At 34.9% G+C, this 15972-nt stretch overlaps 7 protein-coding genes across 7 annotated transcripts; 3 read left to right on the forward strand and 4 right to left on the reverse strand.

Annotated features, from left to right (window-relative positions):
- Positions 1–56: 56 nt before the first annotated feature.
- On the reverse strand, positions 57–2346 carry BPL1 (biotin--[acetyl-CoA-carboxylase] ligase BPL1). Its single transcript, XM_020193413.1, has one exon. The coding sequence runs from the start codon at positions 2274–2276 to the stop codon at positions 213–215; it is 2064 nt and encodes a 687-aa protein (XP_020046590.1). The 5' UTR covers positions 2277–2346; the 3' UTR covers positions 57–212.
- Positions 2347–2645: 299 nt separating this feature from the next.
- CRD1 (cardiolipin synthase) lies at positions 2646–3859 on the forward strand. Its single transcript, XM_020193414.1, has one exon. The coding sequence runs from the start codon at positions 2715–2717 to the stop codon at positions 3699–3701; it is 987 nt and encodes a 328-aa protein (XP_020046591.1). The 5' UTR covers positions 2646–2714; the 3' UTR covers positions 3702–3859.
- A 79-nt stretch (positions 3860–3938) lies between these two features.
- CCT4 (chaperonin-containing T-complex subunit CCT4) lies at positions 3939–5738 on the reverse strand. The gene is made up of 2 exons (XM_020193415.1): positions 5596–5738; positions 3939–5484 (listed from the first exon to the last, which is right to left on the reverse strand). Exons 1-2 carry the CDS (start codon positions 5693–5695, stop codon positions 3989–3991), a joined length of 1596 nt encoding a protein of 531 aa, XP_020046592.1. The 5' UTR covers positions 5696–5738; the 3' UTR covers positions 3939–3988.
- A 486-nt stretch (positions 5739–6224) lies between these two features.
- On the forward strand, positions 6225–7676 carry ASCRUDRAFT_8542 (uncharacterized protein; the record flags this gene model as incomplete). The annotated part of the gene is made up of 1 exon (XM_020194898.1): positions 6225–7676. One exon carries the CDS (start codon positions 6225–6227, stop codon positions 7674–7676), a length of 1452 nt encoding a protein of 483 aa, XP_020046593.1.
- Positions 7677–8020: 344 nt separating this feature from the next.
- VMA1 (H(+)-transporting V1 sector ATPase subunit A) lies at positions 8021–11372 on the reverse strand (the record flags this gene model as incomplete). The annotated part of the gene is made up of 2 exons (XM_020191844.1): positions 8021–11080; positions 11370–11372. The coding sequence occupies 2 exons, from the start codon at positions 11370–11372 to the stop codon at positions 8021–8023; spliced, it is 3063 nt and encodes a 1020-aa protein (XP_020046594.1).
- Positions 11373–11463: 91 nt separating this feature from the next.
- On the forward strand, positions 11464–12012 carry ASCRUDRAFT_76306 (uncharacterized protein). Its single transcript, XM_020193416.1, has one exon. The coding sequence runs from the start codon at positions 11725–11727 to the stop codon at positions 11893–11895; it is 171 nt and encodes a 56-aa protein (XP_020046595.1). The 5' UTR covers positions 11464–11724; the 3' UTR covers positions 11896–12012.
- A 10-nt stretch (positions 12013–12022) lies between these two features.
- On the reverse strand, positions 12023–15201 carry ASCRUDRAFT_152963 (uncharacterized protein). The gene is made up of 3 exons (XM_020189308.1): positions 14907–15201; positions 12312–14508; positions 12023–12081 (listed from the first exon to the last, which is right to left on the reverse strand). Exons 1-3 carry the CDS (start codon positions 14907–14909, stop codon positions 12074–12076), a joined length of 2208 nt encoding a protein of 735 aa, XP_020046596.1. The 5' UTR covers positions 14910–15201; the 3' UTR covers positions 12023–12073.
- Positions 15202–15972: the final 771 nt, after the last annotated feature.

Below are 15972 nucleotides of genomic sequence, written 5' to 3' on the forward strand. Positions count from 1 at the left end.
TCTATTTTTTTTTTTGGTATGTTTAATTTTTGTATTCTATAATTATTTCGGTAAAAAATTTAATTCAAAAGAAAAGTTTTTATGCAGGTTTTCTAATATATACAATATATAAATAATATTAAATTCTTTAATAAATGATATTTTGAGATAAATCTTGATATAGATAGAAAAACTATGAAAATAACTATTAAGATAAAATACACAAAAACAGGCTAATACTTTTTCAGAATCAAACCTTTAAACATATCAAAAGAGTTACCATCAGGTTGCAATTCATATCTTTTACCAGTTCTTAACCCATTTTTATCTACCTCTTCAGCAATAAGCATTCCCCAGTCTGGTGTTATTCCAGATATTCTCGCTTTAACATTTCCATGAGTGGTTAAGGTAACTTCTTGATCTGAATGCAACCAAGCATCGTAATATTCAGAAAGAAAACTTTGGAAGCCTGAGACAAGGAAAACTCTAAATATCTTTTCAAAAAAAAACATGTATCTTGCTAAAAACTTCTCAATTGTAAATGGGGGTAGTTCATCCTTTCCTTGAGATTTTCTAAGTTCATTCAACTTTTTAAGAACTAAATTCAATGATGTGGTTGGAGCAGCGTTAAATACGTTTACACCAGTTCCAGCAACAAGCACAAAATCTTTGTCAATAACATTTGTATTGATTAAAATACCACAAATTTTTGCATACACTGGATCAATGTTACTAACAGTGATATTTTCATATTTTGTTCTTGTTTCAAAGTATTCTGGTTTTAAAATGTAAACATCATTTGGCCATTTAATTTTGACAGGAATTTCACTATAACCGGAGTTTTCAGTTCCACCATAAGATTTAATTGCTTTCACAACAGCCAAAGACACTATATATTGAACAAAAACAATTGGAGATATTCTGTTATTTGCAATTGGGATTTTTAAAGTTGAAGAGGCAGCCATAACACCAGGGGGATTAACCCAAACGTTTCCACCTCTTCCACGACCAGCGACTTGAGTGGTTCCAACAGCTAAAGTACCTTCAGGCAAGTATTTTAGTATATTGGTATTTTTATCTAGAATTGAAGAAGTTGATGTGATAACTTCAGCATATAGTAGAGTAGAACCAAAACTTCCGCAAGATTGGCCAACATTTTTCCAATTGGTTTCTAAGAATTTAAAAAAAGAAATGATGTTAAAATAAGGAGTCTTTCTGTAATTTGGTAGGATATCAGTAAAATATTCAACTTCTTTTAAAGCAGTAGCAGCATCTTCATATTCTTCATGGGGTTTAGTAAGAAAATGGTTTAAGGAATCTTGATCTGCATGATGAAGTCTAAAGGTATCTTGGATACCATAAAAGACTGTTTTGTCATTTTCTTCACTTTTATTTTCAATATTTTTTTCCAAAGTTGAAACTAAATTAGAAACTACATTTTCTTTATTTGAGACCAAAATAATTGGTGTTAATCTTGGAATATTAACGGTGGAAATTTTATTGACTTGTAAACCCAATTTTTCTAAACAATGTCTTAAATAGATGAGTCTATTTTTTGAATTTTTAATTAAGATTTCGATTATATCATGAATGGATTCCTCCATTTCTTTTGTCGCCTTCATTAAAACAGGATTGAATTCTGGATGATTACCAAATAACAAGGCCTTACCATTACCTACTTTGCACAAAATAGAAGCAGCTTTAACGTTATTTTTTCCACAGGACACATTTAAATCATCTTTATATGTAGATAGAATTTCAACAGTATCTGGATACTTATCAGCATTTACAAAAACTGGACCACCATTAAAATAGGTTATACAGCTGTCAATCTCAATACCATCTAGAGAATTTTTGTTGATTAGAACTTCACAAGCTTTAGCTCCTGCTTCAGAATGATAAGCAAAACCAGGAAAGGCAGGACCTCTTGCTATATCAGAGAAAAACCTCAATTCTCTTGGACCAGACACCTCTAGAACAGGATCACCAACAGCGAACTCGCATCTCGAGGAAGCATAGTAAGCACCAGCACAGAAACCTAGATACTTACCTCCTTTTTTAATATACTGCATAATTTTCTTGTTTCCAGGGCCATTGAGCTCACGACAACTTGGTTGATCTTGACCACCAGGGAACACCAATAACGAAGTTTTCTCAGGCCATGGCTCTTCGATGATAGTCTTTGCAGTAACAGCAGTAACAGCATAGTAGGGAGAGAGAAAGTTTCTAAGAGTTTCTAAACAGTGTTTAACAGACTCAGGAGTGGTGCCAGCACCACTGTAGATAAGAACGTTCATTCTGAAGGAGAAGCTGTGTGTTGTGTGTGAGAAGCAAGACGAGAAGCAAGATAAAAGCAGCAGAAGTGGCAGAGAAGCAGAGGCAGAAAATGGTCTGTTTTATAGTCCCCACAAAGAGATGATTCAGGCTCTTTCCCTTTTGGGATACAATACTCAGAGTCATGCACCAGCAGTGCGGGTCTGCTGCAGCTCATCTGCAGGAGCAATACCGGAGTAATACCAAAGCTGGAAAACCGGATCTCACCGGTCAATATTTTAAATTACCCGGTGTACACATAACTGTGTGTTCATGCACCGCTATATAAGTTCCCATTCCAGTGGTTCTCTGGTCTCAACCAACTGGGCAAAAGCTGGAGCAAAAATCGAAGCAAAAGTTGAAGCACAGGCAGCTCAAGTTGAGGAAGCTGGAGGCTTTGATGCGTGGTTGTTGCTTAGAACATGAATACTTTCTTAGGAATTGCTCTCCATCCAGCTGTACCCACCTTTTTGAAGATCGCGCCTAGGAGCATCTTGCCATTTTCTCTTGCAAGCAAAGCTTCTTGTCTTTCTTCTGGACTTCATCTCCAATGGAAAAGGCCAGTTGGAAGTTCTTGGAATTGTGTCCAACTGTTTAGAGCAGAAGCTGCTTCATTCTCTAGAGCTTTTGCTACATCCAACTGGAATTTACAGCTTGCCTCGAAGACCTTGGCTGAAATGACAAAGGAGAAGTTCAAGACCAGGCAGAAACAGATTATCGATAAGACAAAGCAGATCCAAAAGAATATTGTGAAACCTTTGAAAAAAGTTATTCCAGAACATGAAAATATTTACACAATTCCCAATATCTTGACCTTTACCAGATTGGCTTCAGCTCCACTTATTGGTTACTTGATTGCAAATCAACATGTTTTGTCTGCTTTTCTTTTATTCGGTTATTCCTGTGTGACTGATTTTGTCGATGGATATATTGCCAGGAAATATAATATGGGATCAGTGCTAGGCTCAGTCATTGATCCAATGGCTGATAAATTGTTAATGATAATTTGCACTGGATGTTTGACCTATTCAAACACCATTCCATTGTATTTGGCTATCTTAATACTAGGAAGAGATGGGTTACTAGGTTTGTCTGCTATCTATTTCAGATATATATCGCTACCTCTTCCAAGAACTTTTCTCCGATTTTGGGATTTTAGTATTCCTTCAGCTGAGGTTCATCCAACAACAATCTCAAAATATAACACCTTTTTTCAAATGCTTTATATTGCTTGTTGTGTTGTTCAGCCTGTTGTATATCCGTTATTAGATCAGAATTCTCTCGATTTAATTAAAACTGCTTTCACTGGCCTAGAATACTTGACTGCAACAACTACTGTTCTAAGTGGTTTATCATATATTTTTTCCAAAAACGCTGTGGAAATTCTCCATAAACCTTCAATTAAATAAATAAATAAATAGCCAATTAATTAATTAATCAGTTAATTGAATGGTTGAATAATTGAATAGTCATGGTGTTTTTAAAGTTTTAATTTAATTCATTGTTTATATTCACTAAGATTTTTTGTTAGTTTCTATTTTTACACTTGTACAATTTTTAATGTCTGTATCAAATAACACTATTATATATCAAAAACAAAAAAAAAAAATGATTATTATGATTATTATGATTATTATGATTATGATTATAATTACTACTATTCTATTAAAATATAATACTAAAACTAAATGATTAATTAACGAGCAAATACTATATCATCAATACGTAAAATAGATTTAACACATTCAGCTGCAAGTGAAATCTCACTAGAATTAACAAGTACAGGTTGTAAAACATGTTCTTGGTATAAATCTGTGACACCAGATCGACGAACTGAAATACCTGCATTTATTTCTCCATTTTCGTGTCTATTTCTTAGTTCAGTAACAATTTTAATACTATTCAAACCAGCATTTTCTGCTAATGTAATCGGAATCACCTCCAATGCTTGGGCAAATTCTTTCCAACAAAATTGTTCACTACCTAACAATAATTGACTTTCTTTCATCAATACTCTTGAAACTTCAATCTCTGGTGCACCACCACCGGCAATTAGCGCTTTTTGTTTAACAAGACAACGCATCACACAGAGTGCATCATGAATTGAACGTTCAGTTTCATCTAATATTAACTCGTTAGCCCCACGACAGATAACAGAGACTGTTGGTTTAGATGCAGATTTAATTCCACTGATTTTAACGATCTTTGATCCAGAACTTTCAATTTCTTGCACTAAATCAGCTGAACCTAGTCTATCTTCAGTAAATGAATCAATATCAGCAATTAATTTACATCCAAGGGATTTCGAGATAAATTCAACTTCTTCTCTTTCAATATCTTTAATACACATAATATTTAGTCTTGAGAGGAAATGCAAGGCCAAATCATTAACTGCATCTCTTAAAATTGATTTTTGAATTAATAAAACATTGCATTTTGCCTTTTTAATTTTTTTACAAATATTTAACAAATATGCTCTTTCTTCTTTGAAAATTTTGTCCATTTGTCTGTAATCGTTAATGACAACAGTGTTTTCCATATCAGGTTTTGGAGGAGATAATTGAAATTGAATTACAGCAATTCTCGCTTTTTCCATTCTAAATGGGCCACCAGCACTTTTAAGTGCATTTTGGGTTAATACAACACCTTCAACTAACTCAGTGTCTTCAATTGTACCACCAGATTTTTTGATCAATCTAATGTCATTTAAATCAACGTTATTTGATTCAATATCAGCAACTCTTAACACGGAATCAACTGCAAGAGGAGCCAATAAAGAGGTGTAAGGAGAAACAATTTTAGAGCTTAAAGAAGTCGATGCAGCACGAATCAATGCATCGCGATCATCAAAGGATATTTTAACAGACATGTCAAGTAAAATTTCAACTGCTCTCTTTGCAGCTCTTTGAAACGATTCACCTATAATAGTTGGATGAATTCCCATTTTCAATAATTTGTCAGCAGCACTCAACAATGCGCCAGTTATAACCACTACAGATGTTGTTCCATCGCCTGCCTCAACATCTTGAGCAGCAGAGACATCAACTAACATCTTAGCAGCTGGATGCAAAATTGCCATTTGTTTTAAAATGGTGTGTCCATCATTTGAGATAATTACTTCACCTTTACCAGTTTTTATCATTTTGTCCATACCTTTTGGACCAAGAGAAGTTCTAATAGCATCGGCAACCGCTAATTAACAATTGAGCTGTTAGTTACAATATTCCAAAAAGTTTGCTTAAATGATTAAAAAAATTTTCTCTAGAATTCCCAAAAAACAGAAAAAGGCGATGATAAACATACCTCTTGCAGCAATGATGTTGCTCTTACGAACTTCCTGGGGTTTGTCCTTGTCCCTGAAAGTTGAATTAGAAGGAGACGATCTGGCTGCTACTTTCGACATGATTGTTTGTATGATTGTTGTGTGGATGATAAAAAGATGCGAGAAGTGTTTAATGTCACTGAAAGATCTTTTGAAAAATCAGCTCAACTCAAAAAAAAGGTTGGGTGTGTTCAAAACCCTGTTCATACCGGACATATCAAGGGAATTAGAGCTTCGCCATACAAATTCCCCACTCACATGGTACATACCTCTAAACAACAATAAAGCCTTTCAAAACAGTGAAGGATTTGATGGAGAACAGTTTCTGAGATAAGAGAAAGAAGTATTCGAGCTTTTTATCACGACGATGGGGTGGGAAAGTGTTGAGCTGCTTTTTTGTTGCTGGTGTTGAGACATTGAAGGTGGCAATTGTGTGCTGGGTGCTTTTCTGACACAAAGACAGGTTCTGTCGACAGAGCTGGAGATGCTGCTTTTGCTGCTTTTGCTGTTTTTGGTTCCTGGGAATTTTTTACATTGATTTGGGGGTCTTGGGGCGAATTGGGTGGTATTTGTTCAATGAAATCAGCTTTGAACAACACAACAGAGCAAAATGGACGAATCTGCTTCTTCTAGTGATATTATATCTTCTTCTAACTCTTCTGCTATTCCTTTGCTTTCAAACAATAGTGTGGTAACTTCTGCATTTATCGAATCAATTTCTTCACTGGAAACTTCAAACAACCAAAGATCAAATTCTCTCACCAACAATAGAAGAAGCTTGGCCAATGAAACCTCAACTTCAAATTTTAATTCCTCATTGATCAGTTCAGGAAACTCTTCAATGGAATTTTTCACTTCGGATACTCATATTACCTCATCGAATTCAATAATCACCAAAACTAATTCCATTCTCTCCAAGAATACTGGAGGCAACTCTGCTCTATCCAATTCAACATTAAACACAACTTTATCTAATAAATCGTCGCCATCCATTGGTTCATCCTCAGTGTCTTATAAAACTTCTTCAGCACTTTTCAATAAATTTCAACAAGGCAATAATATTTTATCGAAAATCAAAGAAGAAAATGAGTCCTGGGAGAGAAATGACAATGATATTCAAAACATAGACTCTCCATCATCGGATATCATCTATGGTAATTTAGATAATCCACATGAACCACCTCATCCAATAAATCTTAATGGCCAAAAATCTTTGAAACAAGCAGCCGCTGATAGACACTCATCATCTATATTTCCAAACGATGACATTTTCACAACTCATATGGAAGAAAGACTACTTCGTTGGAGACCCCCATCTTCACAAAATAATGTTGATGATGCACTAAATGGAAAACATCCCTATCAATTAAATTATCATGATGATAACCCTAATTCACAAGTCTCCTTACAAAAGACCCCTGCCCATTTTTATTCTTCTGGAATCGATCGTTTAAAAAGCGTATTTACAAATAAAAACCAATCTAAGAACGACATCAATTCCAATTCTTCTACTTCTCAATTGAACTCTCCAAACAATCCTGAAACTGGCATATCTCAGTTTAGAGTCACTTTCAACGAAACTTTGTCTATTCAAGAAATTAGACAAAACTCTCCAGTCCATAGAAACTCTTTAGTATCTTATACTCCCTCAAATGAATCTTATTCAATTGATCCTAAAAGATTATCCAATATAAATAAAAACGCCAACTGTCCTGGAAACTCAACTAAAAGTATTTCTGATAGAAATGTGTTAAATGAACAAGAAGATTATTCAACAATATTAACTGTTATATCCGTTAATAGTGAGCATCTCGGTCTTGGTGATGAGATTTCGTCCATTTTTCATAATGAGAACAATGGCTTGAGAACCCAACAACCTTCTTTTCTTGGTGATCCTGCTTATTCTTTAAATCCAACAACACCTGAAGCGTTTCCTTTGAATTCAGAAGATTTGAGTAAATTTCAACATGATTCAGATCAAAGTACCCATTTAAACTCAAATCCATTTATATCATGTTGGAATTCGAGCTGGAATTCAAGTTGGAATTGTGTATTTTTTTAACAATTAAAATTTTATATGCTGTTTTTTTTTTCTTCTTTTACATTTATAGATATGTTTCAATAAAATTTTGTTTTAATCCAGTATTTATTTTTTGAGTTTGTAGACTGCAATTTTTTTTTCCATTTAAAGATGCAAAATCTAGAAAATAAACAATTTCTATTCAAAAAATATTGTCAATTTTACATTAATCAAATTTTAAAATTAAATAATTAGATCAGTAATTATATAATATTAAAATCATCGTTTACTACAAGAATAATTAAGTCAAATCAATTATTTTTTAGTAATGAGGAAGTAAATGAGTAAAACAAAAATATATATAAAAAAAAGCGTTACTTGATAAATCACTCGCTGGCTTCAGCAAAAGAATCGACTAAATAAGATTGTAATTTTTCAAACTCAGCTCTTCCTGCTTCTTCTCCAAGTTTTGGTTCAAAGAATTTAGCGGAAGAAACTTTATGTCTTGCACCAGTAGTAGCCTCAGTTAATTTAGCCCAATTAACACCACTGGAAACACCCTTTTGAGCTTCGTCAAAGTAAGTGACAAACGACTTCATCATATCATATGTTTTCCAAATTGGACAAAATGCATCATATGTGGAGTAACCGTTCTGTTGCAAGAAATCTTCTTTAATCAATGTTGAAACATCCAAAACAATTTTATCAGAATCAGACAAAGCGGATTTACCAACTAATTGAACGACTTGTTCTAATTCTTCAGCATTTGATAAAATTTCTTTAATTCTGTCTCTCAAAACAGGGAATTCTGGATAGTTTGTGTCATAATATTTGTTTAAAACATTAGTATATTTGGAATATGAAATTGAAGTATTGATTGATGGAAAATGTTTTCTTTGTGCTAATTTTTTATCTAAACCCCAGAAAACTTGAGTGATACCCAAAGTTGATGTTGTGACAGGATCAGAGAAATCACCACCGGCTGGAGAAACAGCAGCAACAATAGAAACCGAACCAAGTCTTTCAGGAGAACCTAAAGCAACGGCTTTACCGGCTCTTTCATAGAAAGAAGCTAATTTAGCACCAAGATAAGCAGGGAAACCTTGATCAGCAGGCATTTCACCAAGACGACCAGAAATTTCTCTTAAAGCTTCAGCCCAACGAGAGGAAGAATCGGCAATCATAGCAACATGTTTACCTTGATCTCTGAAATATTCAGCTAATGTGATACCAGTATAGATGGAGGCTTCTCTAGCAGCAACAGGCATATTAGAGGTATTAGCAACTAAAGTGGTACGTTTCATGATAGGTTCTTTACGGTCACCAATTGTGGTATAAAGTTCAGGGAACTCCATTAAAACTTCAGCCATTTCATTACCTCTCTCACCACAATTATGAACAAGTGCCAAATTGGATAATAAAAATTGATGGTCACAATCATCAGAAAGAGTAAGACCATAGTATGGAGCTTGTTCGAGTTCTTGAATGGTGAAGTCAAAAGCCACTGGTTTACGAACAATGTTTTTGGATGCAGATATTTTACTTTGGGCAAGACAGGATTTGGAAAGAACCGAGTTTAATACTTCCGAGCTAAGCAATTTAATGATGTAGGTGTTTGCTTTTTTGGTATTAACAGAAGTTGAAAGACCAAGGGAACGGGAAACTGAGACCAAAGAATCTCTGAGGTAAGAGTCTGTTGTAGATATTGTTGTATAAGATTTTGAGAAAGTTCCATTAGAGTCTATTAAACCAGCAAGAATTTGTTCACGAACATTAATTGATTCTGAGCGGAAAAATAATGGAATTGATTTATTATGTTTCAAGCCAAGGTCTTTAACGATATTCCAGAAAACGTTGGTATTCATAGATGAATTCTTTTTATAGAAGGTAATGTAACATTCTAAAGAACTTTTTTCAATGGTAATAGATAATCCAAGGGAGTTGGCTAATGAAATAACATGGTTGATAAGTTGAAGGTTATCAGGGTTAACAGAAATAGAAGGTTTTGAAGGATGACCATTTCCAATCCAAAGACCAAGTAAATAAGCAATGGATTGAGTAAAAGATTGATCAAAATCGTATTTTTCAACTAAAGATTGTAATATGTTGTTTTCAAGCAAGATGGGGGCAATTAGTTGTTGAGTTGCATTGCGAACGTTTGAATTAAGAATAGAGAAATCACAGGCTTCGATAGTCCATTCAATTGGATGGCTGTCAATAGAAGTGGCAAAGTCATTTGCTTGTTGGGGATTTTCAAAAGATTTTATGTTTTCTTTGACCAAGTCAATTAAACGGCCATCTTTGTATTCCTTTTCAAGAGCAAAGTAAGAGACGGTAGATTCTGAAACTGTTGTAATTTGAGAAGTTTGAAGGACCAATCTATGATTTGAGTTACAAGTAAATGAAGTAAGACCATAAGTGTTTTCATTTTTGTCTTTGTTGGATTGAGTGATTTTGTACATTGTTTCGGTACCTCTTGGGAGAGCAATGACATCTCTTGGTTTACCATCTTTTCCAAGAACTTGATCGCCAATGTTGATATCCTCAACTCTTTTATCGAAACCATCGGCCATTAAGACTTCGGTACCTTCAGCAAAACAACCGACGTAGATAATGACATCTGAGTTGGAATATTTGGATAAAGATTGAGAAATGACAGTTTTTCCACAACCAAAGGCACCTGGAATACATGTAGTACCACCTTGAACACATGGGAATAAAGCATCCAAGACTCTTTGACCAGTTAATAAAGGATAATCTGCGGACAACTTTTGAGCGACGGGTCTTGGAGCTCTAACAGGCCATGTATGCATCATGGAATAAGAGTGGGAGTTTCCATCAAATTCGACTTCTAAAATGGTTTCATCGACTTTATAAGAGCCAGCTTCAGCAATGTAGGTGATGGTACCCTTAGCACGAGGAGGCAAGAGAATCTTATGGTCATCTAAAAGAGAGTTTTCATAAATGGAGCCAAATATGTCACCACCGGTGATATGGTCGCCTACTTTTAAGGAACCAGGAGTGAAGGAATATTCGACGGATCTTGATAAAGCAGGAGCATCAATACCTCTGGGGATATAAATGGATTGAGATTTTTCCTTGATGGCCCTTAAAGGTCTTTGAATACCATCATAAATTGTTTCCATTAAACCTGGACCTAATTCGACAGATAAAGGTTTACCAGTTCTTAAAACAGGATCCCCGACAGTGACACCAGCGGTTTCTTCGTAAACTTGAATAGTGGCTTTATCACCATCAATTCTAATAACTTCACCGACTAAATTGTCATGACCAACTTTGACCAATTCATACATGGCACAACCAATCATGTTTTCAGCGACAATAACAGGACCAGAAACAGAGTAAATTTGGCCATACTCGCTTTCAGCATGGTCATCTAATGAAAGACGTTTGATTTCTTTACGGGCATTTTCAATTGCGCCAGCCTATTTGAGAGAATTAGAAGTTAGTTTCAAGTGAATCAACAAATAGTGAAATGTGTTAAATAAAGCAATCAGGGCAGAAAAAAAGGAGAAAGGAGAAAAGAGAATCAAGAGAATCAAGAGACGCAATTAACAAAATGGCAAAGCAATAAGCAATGGGTGGTAAGACAAATTGCGAGAAGCAATGAGCCAGATCCCAGGCCTGAAGATGTGTTCGTTCTTACCACGAATTGAGGTAATCTGGGCTCTGAGGAACAGCAGGGAGAGAAAGAGAAGGGAGAACATAACGTACCATTTTGGACAAGTGATTGTAATATCAAATACTAGTAGCAGCAGCAGAAGAATCTGATAGGAGAGGAGTGAAAACAACAACAGAAAGCTTTGAAGAAGCTCCACCTCAAAGTGGCTGCAACCACCCGGAAGTCAGTGCCGGGCGGGTAACGCGGTCGGAAGTGGTGCGATGCCGACGGAGAAGGAAGAGGTGGTAAAGAAGGACTGGACTATATAAAACAAAAAGCTATAACAGAAGGAGGTGGAAGAGACAAAAATGAGATGCAGTGGTACATGGTGGTGTATTGGCACGTCGCAGCGCTGAGTTTGTAGTTCGAGCCAGCAAGTCGAGATCTTGATCCAGATGGACTGGGGCAATGGTTGTTTTGCTGAGACTGCTGCTGCAATACCTTTCTTGCTGCTGGGCTTCCAAACTTCGGATCGTGGGCCATTTACTTTTCTTCGATTTTCAATTCCTGCACAGTTTTGCTCAATTCATCAACTGTGCCTGGGCTCTCGGTTTTATCGTGAATGTTGGAGTCAATTGAGCTGTTGTTGCTATGATACCCAGGAGAATTACCATCGGCATTATTCGCACTGCTGCAATTGCTGCTGTAGCTACTAATGTTATTACTGTTATTATTGTTATTATTATTATTATTATTATTATTATTATTATTATTATTATTATTATTATTTCTGTAACTGTTTTTGGCAAAATTTCTCTTATATTTGTTGTTGTTGTTGCTATTGTTATTGTTATTGTTATACGTATTCCCATTAGTAGGTACATAGAGGCTTTGTGATGGTTGGATCATATAATTAGAAAATGGGGGAGGGTAGTATTGATTGCCATTATATGATGAATAAAATTGCTGAGGATCAGTGAGATTAGTATTACTATTATTGTTGTTGTTGCGATTATAAAAATTATGATTATGATTGGGTTTGCTGTGACGAATATTTGGAGAATTTGGTTGAGATGTGGAGGGATTAGAACGTGGTGGTGGAGGCACCATTAAATTAAAACTGGATGGTGTGCTTTGAGGCAAATGAGGCATTGAGTGTTGATGAACCAATGTTGGTCCATTTATAATTGAAGGAGGCATTTGTGGAAAGAATTGGTTATTATTGGCCACCGGTGAAGTTCCTGTGGCTGTTGCTACTGGCGAACCACCACCAGGCACTATTGGTCCTGTAGCTGGAAGCATTCCAATTGGGATATTCATACCATATGGTGGAGTTGTTGAATAGAATTGTGGTGAAGGGACTTGAGAATAGTAATTTGGATTCCAATTTTTACTATAACTATTAGTATTTGAGTTTTTTACATTCATATTGTTATTATTGTTATTTCCGTTCATATTATTGTTATTGTTATTGTTATTATTGCCATTGATACTAGTATTAGTGGTATTAGTGTTATTGGTGTTATTACGATTATTGTATTTTTTATTTTGCAATTTCTTATTTTGACTTTGATTTTGATTTTGGTTTTGGTTTTGGTTTTGATTTATTGAATAATATTGGTTATTTGGATTATAATAGTTGGCTGATGCCGAGGGATAATAGAACCCGGTATAATAAGTTGGATTGAATCTATCAAAGGCTGCATCTAAAAATCGATTGTCATATCTGTCATAATATGGATCATTATTGTTATTGCTATTATTAAAGTTATTGTAATTTTGAGAATAGGAATATTTATTATTATTATTACTATTACTATTATTATTATTAATATTAATATTGTTTTTAGTATCATTATCGAAATCTTCATTGTAATCTTCGTTATAGTCGTCGTCATCAAAATCGTCATCGCCTTCATTGTCTTTGTAAATTCTTTCTCTCGCTTGCAAATAGTAGGCTTCTTTGGAGGCTCTTTCAGACTCGAGGATTGGGTCTATAGCGCTGACAGATGTATCATTAGGATCAGCTATTTTATTTTCTGGAGATTGAGAATTGAATATTTTGGGATTGATGTTGTTGTTGTTGTTGATGAAATTCATTTGGTGATTTGGATGGAAGGTGTGGTCTCTTTTGTTTAGAAAGTCTTGGTGTTTTAATTCTTTTTGTTCTTTTTCTAGTTTTGCTTTTTCGTCGAGTAATCTTTTAACGTCTTCTTTACGCTTCATGATTTTAAAGGCATGGCGGTCGATGCTGTTGTTTAAGTTTCTGCCGTTATAAGATCTAAGGTTATTGTAATTAGAAAAGTTGTTTGAATTTGAGGGATTTGAAGATGAGTTATTGTTATTATTGTTGTTATTATTATTGTTGTTGTTGCTATTGAAATTATGGATTTTTTTCGAAAAATCATAATTATGGTTGTGATTATGATTGTGGTTGTGGCTGTGATTTGGAATTGAGTTTTCGTTGTAGTCTAGAGTCGTTAGAGGTTTTGAGTTGACAAAGTCAGGGATTTGGCTGAGATTAATTTTTGGTTGATTTTTGATTTTTTCATCATTATCAGTTGGTTTTGTGTCGTGATTTTCGTTGTTGATATCTTGAGAGTCATTATTGTTATTGTTATTGTTAGTGCTGTCTTTGTTGAATTTTGGGGGCAGTTTATTTGGAGGATTGAAGGTTTTGTAGACAACTACGGAGACGCCATCGTTATTTAGAATGTGGCCTAGGTCATGGTAATCGGCAATATGGTGGGCTAGTAGTCTGTAGTAGGAGTTCATTGGCTTTAGTTTATAGGAGTTGATGTTTGAGATTGAGAAATCGAGAAGGGTTGATTCCAATTCCAATACGAATTGTCTATCGCGAGCGTTGAATAGGGCGCCAACAAGACAGTCAGATAGGCCATATTTGTTTGATTCTTTGGATATTTTTTGGTCTTTAATTGATTTTTTGATGGAGATGTTTTCGGGGGATTCGATATCTTTATGAGAGAGCTGAGGGTGATTTGTGTTATCTAAGTTGTTTGGATGTTTTGGGTCGTTTGGGTCGTTTGAGTCATTTGGGTCATTTAGTTGATTTAGTTGATTTAGTTGATTTAGTTTATTTAGTTTATTTAGATCATTTGGTTTATCTTGATTTAATTCATTTGATTGAATTGGTTCTTTTTTAAAAGAGATATCTTTTTTAAAAGAGGTATCGTTGTTTGTAGGATTGTTATTGGTGAGAATTTGGTTTGATAAAATTATTGATTCTTCGGCCTTCATTGAAAATACAAAATTGAATGAAAAAAAAAAAGTGAAATTGAAATTGAAAATGAAATTGAAATTGAATTAAAACGAGTGATAAAAAAGTCGTTAGTAAGGTATAATAAAATGGAATCAGATGGAATCAGATAAAATAGATTGAAATAAAATGAAATAAAATGAAATAAAATGAATTGGAAATAATCAAATCAAAAGTAGAATTAATTAATTAATTAGTTAATTTAAATTTTACTTTATTTTATTTTATTTTATTTTATTATATTTAAAATTATTTTATTAAAGTTATTATCTTATATTATTTGAATTAATAATATGAGATAATAGAAATGAGAGTAAATTTAATTGAACAAAATTGAATTAAATTGAATTAAATTGAATTAAATGACACATACCATTTTTTGTTTTTTGTTTTTTTGTTTAATTTTTTCTGAATTTTCTGAATTTTAATGTTTTTAAAATTTAGAAATTTAGAATTGATGTTGTCGACTGTGGATTAAGATTTCCAACAAATTGGCTGCTGTGAATTATGGAAAAAAGAGAATAGAATAACAATGTAGTAAAATGAAAGTGAAAATAAAAACGAGAATGAAAATCTGGGAATTGTAAGAGCTTGTAGGAGGGTTGAGCAAAGTGTGAAAACTGGAGGAAAGTGGGAATTGTTGAATCGAGCAGGAGAAAAGAATAACTGCAGTTCAATGGGGGAGACGAGAGCAAACTGAACTTGCAATTGACAGAGTATTGACAGAGTTATAAAGGACGACAATTGAAGAACCGCAGAGCGTAGAGTGCAAGTGCAAAGTGCAATAAAAACAAGACTCTTTTCCAGGTTGAATTGAACTTGAGAAAGAGAAAGAGAAAGAGAAAGAAAGAAAAAAGAAAGTCGCTGATGGACAATAAAGCACGAAAAAGAGAAGCGAGAAAACCAAGAGGAATTGAAAGTGGAAAAGGAAAAAGACTATTAAAGTGCAATCAAAGCACAATCAGTGCAATTCTGATAGCGTTATAAAGTTGTGCTCAAAGTTGAACATTGAACATGGGAAAAGTTGGGTAGCAAATTCTAAATAAAGCCATGCAATTCGAAACTGGGCTGCCTGTTTCCAGAGTTTGCATCCACCAGCCCCAGCAGACCCCAGAAAAGAGGCCTCTTCTGCTGCCGCTGCTGCGTCGGCGTCCCCGGCCGCTCCTGCTCCTGCTGCCTGTGCTGCCTCCGCCCAACGCCCATCCCTTCCCTCAGGCCCAGACCCCCAATCCAGCTATGTGCGCTATTATTAGAACTGCACCACCACCACGGATCCAGCGCTGCCACACGCTGTCTACATCAGGGTGCTGCAGACACACGCGCACTCCACAACCTCGGATTGCACACGTGTTGGTTATCACGTGATTATCTCATCACTGCTGTTTTCGGTGCCGACAGCCCAGCGGCCCCGCGTGGTTTCTGTGTGCTCGCGCCATTGA

This window comes from Ascoidea rubescens (genome assembly GCF_001661345.1).
Source record: "Ascoidea rubescens DSM 1968 unplaced genomic scaffold ASCRUscaffold_8, whole genome shotgun sequence".
In the NCBI taxonomy this organism is placed as follows: Eukaryota; Fungi; Ascomycota; class Saccharomycetes; order Ascoideales; family Ascoideaceae; genus Ascoidea; species Ascoidea rubescens.